The sequence below is a fragment of the Alligator sinensis genome, unplaced genomic scaffold (assembly GCF_000455745.1).
Source record: "Alligator sinensis unplaced genomic scaffold, ASM45574v1 scaffold641_2, whole genome shotgun sequence".
Lineage (NCBI taxonomy): Eukaryota > Metazoa > Chordata > Crocodylia > Alligatoridae > Alligator > Alligator sinensis.
The window spans coordinates 118,438-133,561 of NW_005843111.1; the positions used below are offsets into that span (position 1 = coordinate 118,438).

The 15,124-nt window shown below is 42.9% G+C and overlaps 1 protein-coding gene across 2 annotated transcripts in view; it reads left to right on the forward strand.

Moving 5' to 3' along the window:
- The window catches only part of LOC102382111 (microsomal triglyceride transfer protein-like), a 34,460-nt gene that overhangs the window by 12,473 nt on the left and 6,863 nt on the right, over window positions 1–15,124 (forward strand). The window contains exons 8-15 of one of the 2 annotated variants that reach the window (XM_014526679.2): window positions 2,309–2,466; window positions 3,427–3,595; window positions 5,028–5,135; window positions 5,248–5,460; window positions 6,708–6,922; window positions 8,827–8,924; window positions 10,401–10,522; window positions 14,816–15,040. In XM_014526679.2, the coding sequence (XP_014382165.1) occupies window positions 2,309–2,466; window positions 3,427–3,595; window positions 5,028–5,135; window positions 5,248–5,460; window positions 6,708–6,922; window positions 8,827–8,924; window positions 10,401–10,522; window positions 14,816–15,040 (1,308 nt within the window). Of the gene's footprint in view, window positions 1–2,308; window positions 2,467–3,426; window positions 3,596–5,027; window positions 5,136–5,175; window positions 5,461–6,707; window positions 6,923–8,826; window positions 8,925–10,400; window positions 10,523–14,815; window positions 15,041–15,124 lie in introns of both variants that reach the window. The other variant, XM_025193859.1, reaches the window with a different exon arrangement.

Sequence of the window (15,124 nt, forward strand, 5' to 3'; positions counted from 1 at the left end):
GCACATTTAGTTAATATTTTATTAAGCAAGTACTAAATTAAATACGCAGTACCTAAGGTGCATTAATGAACGTGTAGACACACCCAGTCAGTAGCTGTCACTTTGTAAATGAACAAAACAGCACAAAAGTGTTCTGTGAATAGTTTTGATATAGACAGCATGTAGGAAGTCTTTTCATATAGAAATGATGTATAAATGTAAAGAGACCTTTGGTAGTGTGCCCAGAGTGAGAAAGGCAACTGCTCTAGGCAGAAGTAACAGCAGCCTGTAGGCAATTGGAGTCAAATACCTCCTAATGTCTAGGTATTTTTATAGGGTGTTTATAGACATGCTTCAAGAGGTTGGTGGGGTGCTTTAATTAGCACAGCTCTGGCAGCCTCGCTAATTGAAGCACCCAGAGCATCACGTGTATCGGAGTCCCCACGCTGAAAAATGACCGTGGGGTGCTTTGAACTAAAGCTCATCAAATGAACTTTAGTTTAAAGCACCCCGCTGCCATTTTTCAGCATAGGGATACTGATACACATGATGCTGGAGTCTGCTCCGACATGTTGTAATTACAGTGTGTTGGAACAGTCTCCCTGCACGTGTATAGGAGTCCATAGTTTCCCATAAATACTACATAAACTCCCCCAATCTCAGCAAAATGATCCAAATGCCACCACTGTCTTCAGCCTTTATATTGGAGAAGAACATTTCTGCTTTGAGTGGAATTTGGTTTCATTGAGGGTCATTTATAGTAGTGTTGTTTCACTGTCTCTAATCAATGATGATGATCCCAGGCCCATTACTGGAATGATTTTGTGGGTTATGAGTTCTGTAATAATGCATACAGAGCCTTGGAGATTAAAACTGCTTTCTTGATGGAGGAAATAACTGTGGGGTCCTACACCACTGCTATTGAAAGTGTTACAGGTTCTTTAATATCACTTGAACAGAGTAGTCAGCAATAGGCTGAAAGGACCTCTTATGGCAGTTCTGATAATGACTATGTTATTCATATTATTTGTCTTACAGTAATGTATAGAAGCCCCAAATCTATCAGATATCTGTTTATATTAAGCTCTATAAAAGCTTAGCAATTAGAGACAGCCCTCAATGCAAAATGTGTACAGACGAAATAGATAAAAGTGTTAGAGGAATCAAGGAGACAAGGTCTTTTCTCAGGATCAGATAGGTTAGATGCATGATTGGGATTACCTCATGTCTTGTGACTTCTAGTTTAGTAGAATATTTACTCCACTGTGTCTTATATAGGATGCCTTGCTAGTCTGGTCAGACCCACAGCATAAAGAGCTCTCTCATGATCATTCTTCAAAAACAGCCCGCCAAAACCAACCTATTTAATGCATTTCCATTAGTTTTGTGATTTCTGTGGGAGCAGCAGTTGTCCTTAGATCTCATCAACTTTCCTATCTCATGTCAGGTGACATGTCAAAGGCATGCCCATCTCCACCATCATGAACCCACTTTCCTCACTGATTGAAAATGTTATTTATTTCCATATCTGGTGTCCTGCCTCAATAAGTATTCTTGGCAATTGACTGCCTGTATTCTTTTTTTCTTTAAGAAGTTTGAAAACTGAAGGCCAGGAATTGAATTTTTCATTAGCTTTTCAAGGATGATAGTTTTACTCCCCCACTTGGTCTTTTCTTAAGGGCAATGCAAAAACTACAGTAGGAGGACATCTGGTGTACGGGCCTCCTTAGAGCTGAGTAGGAGGACTTGGCTTGTAATAAGAGAGCCCACAGTTTGGCTTCCAGTTCTTTTCCTTTTCACTGTGGTTCTTCACTTCGTAGCTTCTGCCTTTTCAACCTGTCTTGTTCTCTGTAGGGGAGCCAAGGAATTTAATGCCCTAGAACAATATGTCTGGCTGTCATCTTGCAGTTATCATAATGTAAGTGGGACTGACCTGAGCCAGTACAAGGATGCTGCAGGAGGAAGAAATGCTATGTATTAAGGACATTATTCCTCCCTTTGTGTGGAGTGGAATTGTTGTGAGCAAGCTTCTGGCTGTCTTTAGTCATCACACACTTCATAGAAGTTTTACAAGAACAAAGATGTTGTCCCTGAACAAATTCTTGTTGACTAATAATGTTCTACAGTGATACAACGTTCCTTATTCCTATTCTAAAAATGTGCGTATAATGTGCTGTGCTGGATGGGATATCTACGTCCACCCCAGGCTGGTTATATTTAAGAAACCCTTGTATTTATTCTCTTCAAATGTTATTCCAGCTTTGGGCTGTATCAGTGAAAGAAGCCATATAACCTTGCTGCTATTAATAATATGAGTGTTACTTTTCAGCTAAAAGACTATCTGAAGACAGTTGGTAATAGGAGAGTCAGAATGGATATCTCAAAGGTGTCAACAACCTGGCAGTTCCACAGGCTCATTCAGATGTTGCACAGTGCCAAAAAGAGGGATGTGCTCCAGCTGCTGAGGAAGGCTTCAGAGAAGACAGTGTAAGTCAACCCATCAATGCTTGTCTTGATCTAAAAGGCAGAGGCCCTTGTTTCCCGCTCTCGTGTTTCTGGATTTATTAATTAAATAATCAGATTTAATTGACATACAAAGACACAATAGCATTTCCAGCTTATTCCCAGCACTTCAAATAATGTTTCTGGGAAGTTCAAGGCCCGTTTTTTTAAGTGTAATTCACATACTTAAAACTTACAGCTAGGATATGGCCTTTTCAAACAAGCCACATGTCTCTGGTGCAGACTTGGCTCATATTAGACTGAATCTTCTGGTGAAGTTTTCAGACGTGTGTGACCCTACAGAAATGCAAATCCTTGCTCTCTGTGGCCCAGCATGTATTTCTAATGCCATAGATTATGTCATTCTTTCCTTCCTAACCACAGTCATTGGTTAGCATCACTGTATGCTATTAAATAGCTGCTAAGAGGAGGTGCTAAGTGATGTGGATCGTATTTTATTACATTTAAATATAGTGCCAGATATGCAACTGCTGCATATTACTTTTTATATTGAGGGGTTGTTTTGTTTTGTATTTTTTACATTATCTTTGGATGAGCGGCTCTATAGATATGCTAACTTATGATCTATTTCTGTTACTTATTAGCTGAAGCTTCAGGAAGTGTTTATATTTAGGTAGAAAGTAAATGATGCTGGATTTACTCTGTACACATTTGAAAAGGCAAGGGGTCAAGGTATCCCCAATTTAAGGGAGTGCATTTCCATGTGACTTCAATGGAGGGCTGAATTGGCTCTTTTATCTAGGTTCAGGGGAAACAGAAACAAGGTCCATGTCCCCAGCTGATATAAAGAAATGTAATGTCATTAACTTCAGTGGAGCTATGCTAATTTACACCAATAGAGGACCAGCTGTCCCCAGGCACTTCGCTTCTCTCCATCACTAGCTGAAGATAGCACACATAATCCTTTGCCTTCTCCCATTTCAGTCCCTTCTTCATTGATGCTGCAGTGGCTGCCCAGTCAACAGCTTCCCTAGTGGCTCTTTCTGAATTTCTGGATTTCAGCAACAAAAAGCAAGAGCCCTTGGTGGAAAAGTTTCTCTATGCTGCAGCCTTCTCTCCTCGACCCTCAAAAGAGCTTCTTCGCCTGTTGTTAGTAAGTTTCCTTTCTTATTAGTAAGCATTTTCTTTCTTGTGCCCCTGTCCATCCTCATAGCAGAAAATTGTTTAATTCTGATCCTACTTAAAATTTCTTTTTTACATTTCTGAAGGACCCAGTACTCAGGTAGGAACATTTCATTCTGGCATTCAGCCAGAGCCAGCCACACACTTACTGCCCAGTGGGTGCATCTACAGGAGACACGTTACTGCACATTAGACTAATCTAATGAGCAGTAAAGCATCACCATATACACATGCATGGCAATTACGGCATATTAAACCAGTCTAATGTGCCATTTGCTATTACCAATACGTACATCTACTAGAAAAACAGTGCATTAACTAATGTACTGTAGAGTATATGTAGACCCTGACCAGGAGCAAATTGTGCACCTGGTCAGCCCAGGCAACAGAGGGCCACAACTGCTGCCTGCTCAGCCCCAATCTCTGCAGGGTGGGGGAAACTGTCCCAACTCTGGGGGCAGTTGCCTGCCAGCTGCATGCAGATTGGACTGGGTCCCAATCTCCACATGGCTGAGAGGCAGCTACTCCCAGAGCCTTGACAGCTCCATCCCCGCCTTGGAGATTGAGACCAGTCCCTGTCACCCCTGCCAGCCCTGGCATCCGGGGAAGCCTGGAGCTCCCCCTGGCTACTGGAGGGGGGGCAGAGTAGGGAAGGAGCAGCCCTGGACTGAACTGCTCCCATTGGGAACAAATTTACTCCTGATGGGCTCATGTTCAGATACGTGCCTAGGAACAGTTTATTGCACCTGAATTTTCTGTGCAGAAAATTCAGGTGTATTAATTCCACATGTAGACGTGCCCAATTAGAATCTGTGATAACTTGTTCAGAAAGTGATCTTGCATCACTGTCCTTTACTCAGCAGTAACTTCTCCCAGCTGCCTCTCCTCCCTGCTCCCCTTTCCCCCACACTGGACTGGGCCATGCAGCTCTCATCAGGTAGAATTTTGAAACTTTGTACAGTAAAAGGAGAGTTTTATAACAGAGGGATAAAAAACCCAGAGTCTTTAGGGTCTATCAAAGAGAAAGAAACCCCCTACAAGAAGACTATGGTGGCAAAGCAAAATATATTTTTATGCGACTAAATCCCTCTGTTTATATTATTTTATATGGTTTCAAGTGGATACCTGACATGGGAAGAAACATTCCTCTGAGGAAATACCTACAGCAGAATTTGTTCTTTATCAGCATGCTACAGACAATGGGAGCTTAATTGCTCACTGTAGAAATCAGCATGTTACAGGATTACCAGTAGCTCATGAGTTGCCTCCTCCAATGCAGATGGGAGCAAACTTAGGAAGATGTTCTCAATAAACTCTCTGGGGTAATCACTAAAAAATGGCTTCTTCATCTTCACCTTTCTCTGCCTTCATTTTCTTACACCCCCTCATCTCTGGTCTCCCAGGACAAGCTGAATGGAAAGCAATTAACCCCTGCTATCTGGAAAACAGGGATAATTGTCACTGGCTCCCTAGTTGGTAAGTTGTGCCGGATGAAGCTGTGTGGATTGCAGGTGGGTTTCCTGACACAATAACTATAGTTATTCTTTTCAGCCCTCCCTTCTTTTCCATGGCTACTTGAAATGTGATCCTTCTTCATCCTCCTCTGCTTCTTCAAACAAACAGGAAGTAGAACTTGGAATGGAAACTGTTCTGAGAAGGTTAAGTGAAACTGAGGAGGAGTCTGAGATGGTCACTTACCTCTTGTCCCTGAAGAATGCCCTGCTCCCTGAAACCATTCCTATCCTTCTGAATTATGCAGAGGAAGGCTCTGCAGCAGTCTCAGGTACAGCAGTGTCTGCACTACAAAGATTCTCCACTCAACACATCACTGGTGAGGTATGAAAAAAACCCACCTAGCTCAGAGCTTTTCTTTGGTCATTTGATCTTTCCACAAAATATTGTGGCTGCAGGGGTGTTAGGAAGGACAGAAGATATCATTCTCATCTAGCCATCTTTGAAACTACTGCAGGTCTCCATGTCCTGCATCAAGGTAGTGGTTTTAGCTGCCCTTCCCAGAAGCCCCTCTGTCCTGCCCTTGGGAAAGAAGAAAACAAGGTGTGTGCTTGCTACATAAGTATTAGTTGCTAAAATAAATTTCTCCAGGCAGTTGAATTATCACATGATGAATAGACTTACTGTCTCCACCACTTTGCACAGGCTGGATTCTGTCTGCAGCTGTGGCAGAATAGGATTGACTTACATACATCACTGCAAGAAGGAAAATGGAGAAAGGGGAGAAAAAGGTAGAAGAAGACCCTTCCACCTTCTAGCCCAATGGCCTACTGGTAGCGAACTTACACACAGAGGAGGAGGTCCAGATTTTAGGGCTCCTCGTGTGGAAGCATCTGAATTTGCTTCTTCTGTTTCCCAGCAATGTGCTCTAACCAGCAGGCCAAGGGCTTAGCATTGCCCAGAGTGCACTTCCACCCTCATCTTGAGCCTGGCCTATTGAGGAGCTAGGAAGGGAAGATGTGTGTGGCTAGGAGGAGATAACAAAGTGGAAGGAGGGTGGCTCACTGAGGTAGACTGGGAGGGGTGGGGTCCAGGTTCTAGCCTGAGGCAGAAACTATCTCAGTGCTCTTTGTCTATTTTACCCGGTGAATGCCAACCCTACTGGCAACACACAGTGAGCCAGCTTCAAGGAGGAGGTGGGGAGTGTTCTGGGCAATTCCTACCCTGAGACCTGCTTCTTGAAGTAGGATAGACAGACTCAAACTTCCTCTGAGAGAGAGGCTCAGGATATAGGCTTTCTGTTCCCTGGGCAGGTGCCCTACCACTGAGCCATTGGGCTAAAAGTTGGAAACGCCTGCTTCTGGTGGTCTCTGATACCTGTATTCTGCACGCACCAAGGCAATTCTGTTATGCCCAGGCACCTGCTCCATCAGAGTGCAGCCTACTGAGCTTGTGCTGTAGGAAAGTGTGAGGTGAGTATAGTTATGCTGACTCCCAGACAGTGTACAAATGCCAAAAGCTACAGTTACACAGCTACATAAATACCACAGAAGTGCACAAATGTGAAAGAGGATAAGGCCCTCACGTTAAGAATAGTGAGGATTAACGTTTTAACTGGATTCTGACATTAGGTGAAAAAAGCAATGAGAAGAATTTTCCATGAGAAAATGAGAAAGTATGAAAAAACCTGTCGCCTGACTGCTGCGGAAATCCTGTTAGACAATGAACCTTTGCCCATGGACATCACCAATATCCTACTGGCCACCCGTGAACTGGAAACAGAAATGGCAACATTTCTGCTGTCAAAAATCCAGAGTAGTTTACATTCTCCCCATCACCCAGCAAGGTGAGTGTGGCAAATGAATTGTTACTTTTAGACCCAAAACCCCTTTTCCCCCCTCTTCTTTTAAATACATTCTTTTCTCTGTTCCCGTTCTCCTCTCCTTCCCTTTTTCTCTTCATGCTCTACATTTTCCTTTTCCTTTCATTGTTGTCTCATTTTCCTACGCGAACCAATTTAAGTCCTCAGTTTTGTTGCTTTAGGCCACTGATATTTGATGTCTCATTATGTCAGCTGAAGACAGCGGGCAACACTGATTGGAACACCAGATTGTTAGTGTAAAAACCACAAAAGTTTTTATAATAAAGAACCAGTTTGAAGCATAAAACCTATTTTATAGCTCTCTTATTACTCTCTCAAGATTCTTAAACAAGCAGTTGGCTGAAAGGAAAAGTTTTTTTTGAGCTGTGCATAATCCTCTACAAAAGTCTTAATATTATCTGGTCAGTTAAAAATGTGAATACAGTTCCAAGATAGTCACTGTCTTTTTTATTCACTTCCTGCACAGATTTGTCTGAACAACTTTTTATTCACAAAAACATGCAGAAATGGGAAGTGGTATGAATGCTCCCATAAACAGATATTCAGAGGAACATTCACTCTGGAAGTATTTGTATTTACCTGGTCATTTTCAAAACTTTTTGGAGGTGTGCAAGTTGTGCAATCAGGAAACAGAAACACCACTCCATGATTTAAGAGATCAACCCCACAGTATGAATAAAGAATTAGAAGCAGCCATCAATTAAAGCACTGCCTGTGGTAAAGAGTTTTTAAGCAAGCCATCGGCTGAAATATGTTTATATAAATCAGCCATGGGATCATTTTAAACAATAGACTAATTTAAAAATATCAGTCAGTGTTTGCAGATAACTCACAGATCAAAGGTGGCTAAATTCACCAAATAGATTAGTCACATGGGATATGTTACCCAGTTTTAGCGCATCATACTATGTACCTGGCAGAAATAGCAGTAGACCCAGGCTACTCCTAGCAAAACTCAGTGCTAGGAAAGTAACATTCCACAACTCCACTTCGCTCCGCTGTCCTCATTCTTCTCTTATAGCATGATCAATATTCCTCAGTCTTTCTCATGCTTTAGAAAGTGATTCTTAACCAGGGTACTGCAGCACCCTGAGGTGCTGTGAAATCCTTTTAAGGGTGCCATAGGATGCTACATATTATTAGCACTGTTAGGTGGGCAGACACCCTAACATGCTTCAAAAGATTAATGCAGAGATTTCAAATAGGAACCCATAATGTCAAAAATATCCTGCCATGGTCTTTTTCAGGTCTTTGTAATGCAAGAATTGCTCTACCATTTTTTCCATAGTCAAAAAATGAATGAAAGCTAAGAACTGGCATTTTCTGAGGGGTGCCTTGAGTCTACATGAAGAGTATCTTGAGTCTAAAAAAGTTGAAAACCACTGTTTAAGTAAGATTAGTTACAACCAATAAGGCTTAGATGTGTGTGTGTGTATAATATTTAATTAATAATGATTAATAGTTGCCAAAACCACATATATGTGTATTATTTTATATTCCGATAGATTTAATAGTGTCTGTGTAACTATATATTATAATATATACAGTGTGTGTGTGTGTGTGTGTGTGTATTATTTATTTATTGCCAGGCCATTTTCTTCCTCATTTGGGAGATAGATACTAAAAGGGAAACTTTACAAAAAGTGCTTGTTTAACTACATATCAATGTGTTGTTTGCATCTGTTTATATTTTTAAATGTATATTGCCTATCCTCTCTAAAATGCCTTCCAAAATGGCAGCCTTATTTTTTCTGTCACAAGCTCAATTCATATTTGAATTCTAATTTTTCCGGGAGAGGGGGGATTGTTGAGGAGAAGAGAAAAGTGTGTGGTTGCCTCACACCCAACCTTTTTCTCCTTCTTTCCAGGAAGGCAATGAAAGAACTGCTGAAAGATCCATGGATAAATAATTACAGCTACCTTTCCAAAGCTGGCATTTCCTCTTCTTTCTCAGGACCTTTGACAGGTGACAACATGAACAAAATTGTGTTTAAGTTCATATCCAAAAATTAATGAAGGTGCCCATAGGGAAAGCCCAATTTTGGAATCCACTGCCAAAGGGCCACTGGAAAACAGGGGACATCTGCCTTTTGGAACTATCCCATTTATAATAGGTATTTTTTGAGAGTCTCCTGTAAGTATCTTCCAGTGTCTGAGCACATTGGTCATCTGTATATGCATGTGTATGTGCAGAGTTGTATTTGAATATCCTTTAGAGTAGAGGGAAAGAAATGATTAAAAAATGTATGTTGAGGGAGGGGACCACCACAATCCTAAAACTGGCTTTCCCTTAGAGAAAAAGGTGACTCCTTGAGTGAGTCAGTAGCAAAAATGATCACTCCATCAGCAGAGCCATTGTCCTTGCTTCTCTTCAAAAACCATCAATGCTATTCTGAAGGTGCCTGATAGCCATCTCCATGAAATAATGTCCCTCTCCCCTCATAATCAGACACATACATCTGTCTATAACACCTTAATGCTCACATACTTCACACAAGCATTGAGCACTCCAATACTGCATGTTTCCTGGATCTTGCTGACCAGAAAGAGAAGTCAAATCGTGACATCAAACCTGTGCTATATCTCTTGTGGGGCAGAACATTGTTCCTAATACTAGACTAAAAGACTAGCTAAAATTCTCATTATTTCTTAATTCATTAGAGGTTTTAATAAGCTTTTCTTCAAAGGAGCAGATCCTCAGTGGTGTAAATTGTCATAGCTCCATTGTCATTGATTTCAGTAGAGCTATGACAGCTCATGCCAACTAAACAGTTGTTCAAATACTTTTGCTTCCACCCTCCTGCTCTTTTTTCTGTCCCAATTTATATTGTTTCATTTATCTTTACAATTATATTCCTTTTCCTATCCCTAATGGATATTTTGGGCATGCAGAGGCAAAATGAGTGAAGAGTGGGTGAAAAAAAAATTGTAGGGCTAATCTTTTGTTTATTACAAGGTCACATGGAGGAGCATGTTTTGTATCCCTCATATTTCAGTTACTTTGTCAGATTTTCAATCGCTAGTGTATGGACTCCATTCAATTCTGCTACTATAGACTTGGACAGAAGAGGTATACAGTGCTAGTGAACTGATTCCTTGAATGGTGTCTCTCTAGCCTCCTGTTCTTTGTCTCCAGCAGCCCACCAAGTTACAGAGCACCATCATCAATGCTCTTCAGTGTTTGAGTCATAATTCCACTAAATTAACTCACTGAGCATAGAATACTTTACTGAACTCCCTGCAATCCCATGGCAACATCCTTATCTTCCCTATTAAATTATGTGGACAGCCTTATTATAGTCTTTATTTTTCAGTTTAAAGGTTGCAGAGTTTTCCTCCCCTTGCAACCATAATGGGAACACTGAAGAAGCAGGTATATAACATTTGGTCTGTGATGACTCTTGTACAGTACTTCTTACTGGTGTCTCTTTATGTCTTTCAGTCACCAAGGATGTGCTTTTCCCTTTCACTCTGGATTTGCTATTTACTGAAGTAGGTCTTCTGAGGAAGAGTGTCTCTGACTTTTTAGTCCTAAGCCATGGCCACCAACTTCAAGCAGCTCAGGTCAGTTAGTTGGATTGAAACTCAGAGTGACTTAACAGGACTACAGGATTTCCTATACTGTGCCTGCTTACATTCTACATGACTTTCACCTGTCCTGTTCTGTCTGATTACCAGGTATCCAGGTTTTCTGTTCACCATGGAAAAACATAGTAAAACCTGGATTTTCTCCTTTAAAGGAGAAAAACACGGGAAACTGTGGGTTTCCCCTTGCAGAGTTCCAGCCTGCAAGGGGCTGAGGGGAGTGGGAGAAGGGCAATCAGCAGAGGGTGCCATGTGCATGTGCACAAATACACATGCACATAGCTGCTAGGCAGCCTAGAGAGCAGTTCCCTTCAGGTAAGTCTAGTGGAGGGAGGGGAGGGGCAGGAATTGAGGCCCCCATAGTGAGGGAGGGACTTGGGCAGGGCTGGGGCTGCTGCCCAGCCCAGGTGGTGCATGGGGCTTGGGGCCCAGGGCTGGAATGCACAGCCACAGAGCCCAGGCAGGGAGCAAGATGGGGCCACAGGCAGCTTGTCCAGAGGGCAGCAAGGAGAGCTGGTTCCCTGCTGTTGCACACACTCCAGGAGGATGTGGGGGGCATGTGCCTCACAGATCTGTGCATGGGGCAGGTGTGGGCTGGCCACTGAAAGCTCAGGCTCCCTCCTTCTGCCCTCTCCCCGGGGTCTCTGCAGCCCAGTGGGCAGGACCTAGCATGGGAGAGGAGGGCAGAGAGCCCGAGCCCACAGCAGCCAACCTGCACCAACCCCTCCTGACAGACTCCGCTCCAACCATGCCAGCTGTGGGGGAGGGGGATCTGGGCTTCACACTGCGATCCACCGCAACAGTTGCTGCCTCCTGCAAATGGCAGCCAGGGTTCGGGCACTTCTGCAGGGGGCAGGAGGCCGAGACCCAGGTCTCTGACCCTGTAGGCCTGGGGTGAGGAGCCATGGGTGGGGAGTGAGGGGCACCAGTGGGGGGGTGGGGCTGTGGGTCAGGAGTGAGGAGTAATGGCATAGGCAGGGCATGGCATACAGGGCTGCTCAGAGCCACAAAGCAGTGGGGCGGGGTGGGGAGGGGTAGCCACAGCTCTGTCTGTATCCTGGTGTGTGAAGGGGGTGGGGGACCTCTGATTTTCCATAATAAAAATCTAAAATTAAATGTCAAAAGCCAAAATGTATGGGTACTTATAATTTGTTTTATTAAAGTGATTGAGGCACTAGTAGGCTTCCAAATTGCTTTAAAATTGTATTTGTAGCTCGTCTACAAATATATCTGTAGGCAAGCTCTCTTGTCTCATGCCTCAGGGTCAGGCTCGCAGTCCACTTCTTTATATTCACCCACCACGCCTTGATGGAAAAAGGAAAGGGAAACTGATTGTTGGTACCAAAATAATAAGGACTACAGCCTCCTCTCAAAGATAGACACTCTTCACAGGTCTCCACCTCCCCTACACCCTGTCCTCACCACCCCATACGGTGAGTTTAAGATCTTCCCCTGAGCGACTGGCCCAAGGCAGGTCCTGGCCTCCTGGCTTTGTTTCCACCTGGGCTTCACATCTTCTCCTGTCACTATTCCCAATAAACCACTGGGGCATGATCTCTCTGGTCAGCACCTCCTCCCTTTCCCCAACAGCCCTAGGAAAGTCCTTTATAGTGATTTTCGAGTTAGGTCCCACAGACAGACTTACCCTGAGTCAGATGTCTTGAACCCAGTTCTAACAATAAAAATCTCTTATGTCAGTTGTCCTCTACCAGGTAGCTAGAATCTCAACTCCAGTGTTTCTTCAGCCCAATATACTTCTTCATCAGGCTCCAGTCATCAATCCATATAGCACAGCGGTCTCAATTTCCCCACTGACGGCTCTCTGTCTCTCTTGCTCTCTTTCTGTGCCTCCACACAGGTACGCACCACTCCTGACTAGGAGATGGTGCTCTCAGTCCCCTCTCTGGGGAAGAGTGAGTCTTTGCCGTCTCACTTTTGAACTAACCTGCTTATGTTAAATCCAATCATCTTCAGTTCCCTCCTATAAATGACTCCCCACCACCAGGGATTCATCAGTCCTGGAGCTTCTGGGACTTCTGGGTTTATTCCTGGCCCCCTAACATGGCTGCCGGGCACAGACATGGAGCCTCCTAAGCAGGAAGCAGGTCTAGTTGATTTCTTAGTCCCCTCCCTTATCTCTGGAAAGGGGCTGATTCTCCGCTTCTGTATGGTAAGACTCACCGTGAGGGAGTAACGGAGTCTCAGTGTGGGTTTCTGGCCCAAAAAGCAGTGACGTTGGTTGTCACCGCATTCCCACATGTAACAGGGGCCAGGGATTAACTCTCTGTTACAATATCAATAAAATATTGTGCTCAACTGATACCTATATATAGCAGTGTTTCATTTTAATCATGGAAAAATGCCTATTTGGAGATTTTTAATCAGAGAATTTGCCATTTTTATCAGAGAATTTGCAATTTTAAAACAAAAGAGAAAACCAGGATCCCTGCTGATTACCCATAGAAATTGCTCCATAACAGAGGACGTATGAAGTATCTAAGGGCATACAAAAAGACTTGAAATTTTAAATTCCTAACTGTGTTATTCACTGATATGTAGGAGGAAACAAGGCAAATATGCTGTTTGACATTTTGAGTTTCTCTGTATTGAAAGTTTCTTATTTTGGCCAAACTGCCCACACTATATCCAGCACTGTCAGTTTTCATTTGAGTTTTTGTCTTCTTCCATCTATAAACATGTAGCCCCTCTCCCCTCTTTCGTCCCAGCTCCTGTAAATCAACTTTACCTCCTATTTCAATGGAGCTGTGTCTATTTATACTAGATGAGGATCAAGTCCATGAGATTTTCAAAAGGATGGATGGATGGATGGATGGATAATTTTAAATTAATGCCATTTTAATTAATCTTGATGCTTTTGAAGTCAAATGGAGTTTTGCCATCAATTTCGCTGTGTCCACAGTTTCATCCTAAAACTGGTTATATGATAATTGGCCTAAATGTACAAGCAGAGTTTAGCAGGAAGCTGTGAGCTGCTGAGAGCCTCCATATTTAGAGAAACTTTCCTCACACTTTCATCCAAGTTTAGTAATGGGAATATTTTCCACATCTCAAGGAGACTGGAAACTCCTCAAAGAACTTTATGGTACAACAACTCTGTAAGGCTGATTACAAATTGGACTATTTATCTATGATACTACTTCAGGCCCTATCACTTCAGTCCCTAACGCTTTACAGTCTTTAATTTATTTGCCAACTTAGAACACCTCAGTGAGGTAGTGGAGTGGAATTATCCCCAGTTTATGGGAGGGGAGCTGATGTACAAAGAAGCTGAGTGGTTTGTCCAAGGCCACCATGGCTGGGCAGGAAATTAAATCTAGTTTTCCAAGTTCCTTGCTACAGTGCAAACCACCCAATCTCTCCTTTCTCTCACTATATTTATTCAATTAACATCCTTAATGGGACCTGATTCTCTGCTGCCTTGCACCTTATGTTGTTGTCTACATTTGTCTGGAGTGTATACAGTACTGCTGAAGCATGTCCAGAAGATTTTGAAGTCATTCTGCACAGACATAAAATGGCCACACAGGCCAGGGCATTTGAGTATCAGGTTTACTGGGCTTTAAATATAATCACTTCCCAATTCACTATAGAGCCATTGGTCTGCTACTATTTTAAGTAATTCTGCTTCCCATCTAGCTTCTCCAAGCAGGCCTCCAGAATAGCTGGCCAAGGTCACCTGGTGCTGTCTTCTTCTAGTTTACACATCCAAGTTTACTTGGACTTCTCTCAGTCTGCTTCAAGTCTGGTCCCACACCACTTGTATCAAGTTCAGTCTGACTTCGCTTGCTTCTCCTTCATCGGCAGTCCTAGTTTTATCTGGGGTCACAAAGGGGAGCCCCAGTTCTGAACTCCTGCCCCTGCTGCAATGACCATCTTTCGGGACAAGTAAACAAAATGTAGCCCAAGAGAAGCCTACCTTATATAAGATGCTAATAGCTTACTTATATATGGAGACTGCTCTGTATATAAACTTGTACTGGCTAGTTTGGGTAAAACAGGCCCTTGTTAAGCACATTTCAGGGCAGATTTTATAAAAAAAACAACTTTGCAAATGTCTGCCTACAGAAATAAAAATACTTCCACTTAAAGATGGCAACTGCTCCAAGAAGAGATTGGTTTGTGAAAGATGGACTACTACACTACATGAGACAAGCTTTTTATCCAGCTTCCCCAAGTAGGAAAATGGTTAAAGCTAACCCTTGAGAAACCAAGTCTTGTGCAGCTGATTTTTCTCTGCCTGTATATTTTAAGGTCACTTTTGAAGCAAAGGGGCTGGACTCAGTGCTGGGAGAGAACACTAATGAAGAAGAGGAGCAGGAGCTGATGGCTGGGATGTCTGCCATTGTCTTTGATGTTCAGTTACGGCCAGTTGTTTTCTTCCAAGGATATACAGACCTCATGGCCAAGGTTCTCTTAAGCAGTGGAGAGCCCACAAATGTGATCAAAGGCAATGTTCTGCTAATGGATCATCAACAGGTAATAACTATATGACACAAGGACCTTCTCTCATCCAAGCTACAGTTAGAGCTCTGGTGATGCTAGCCAGGGATCACTAGAGCT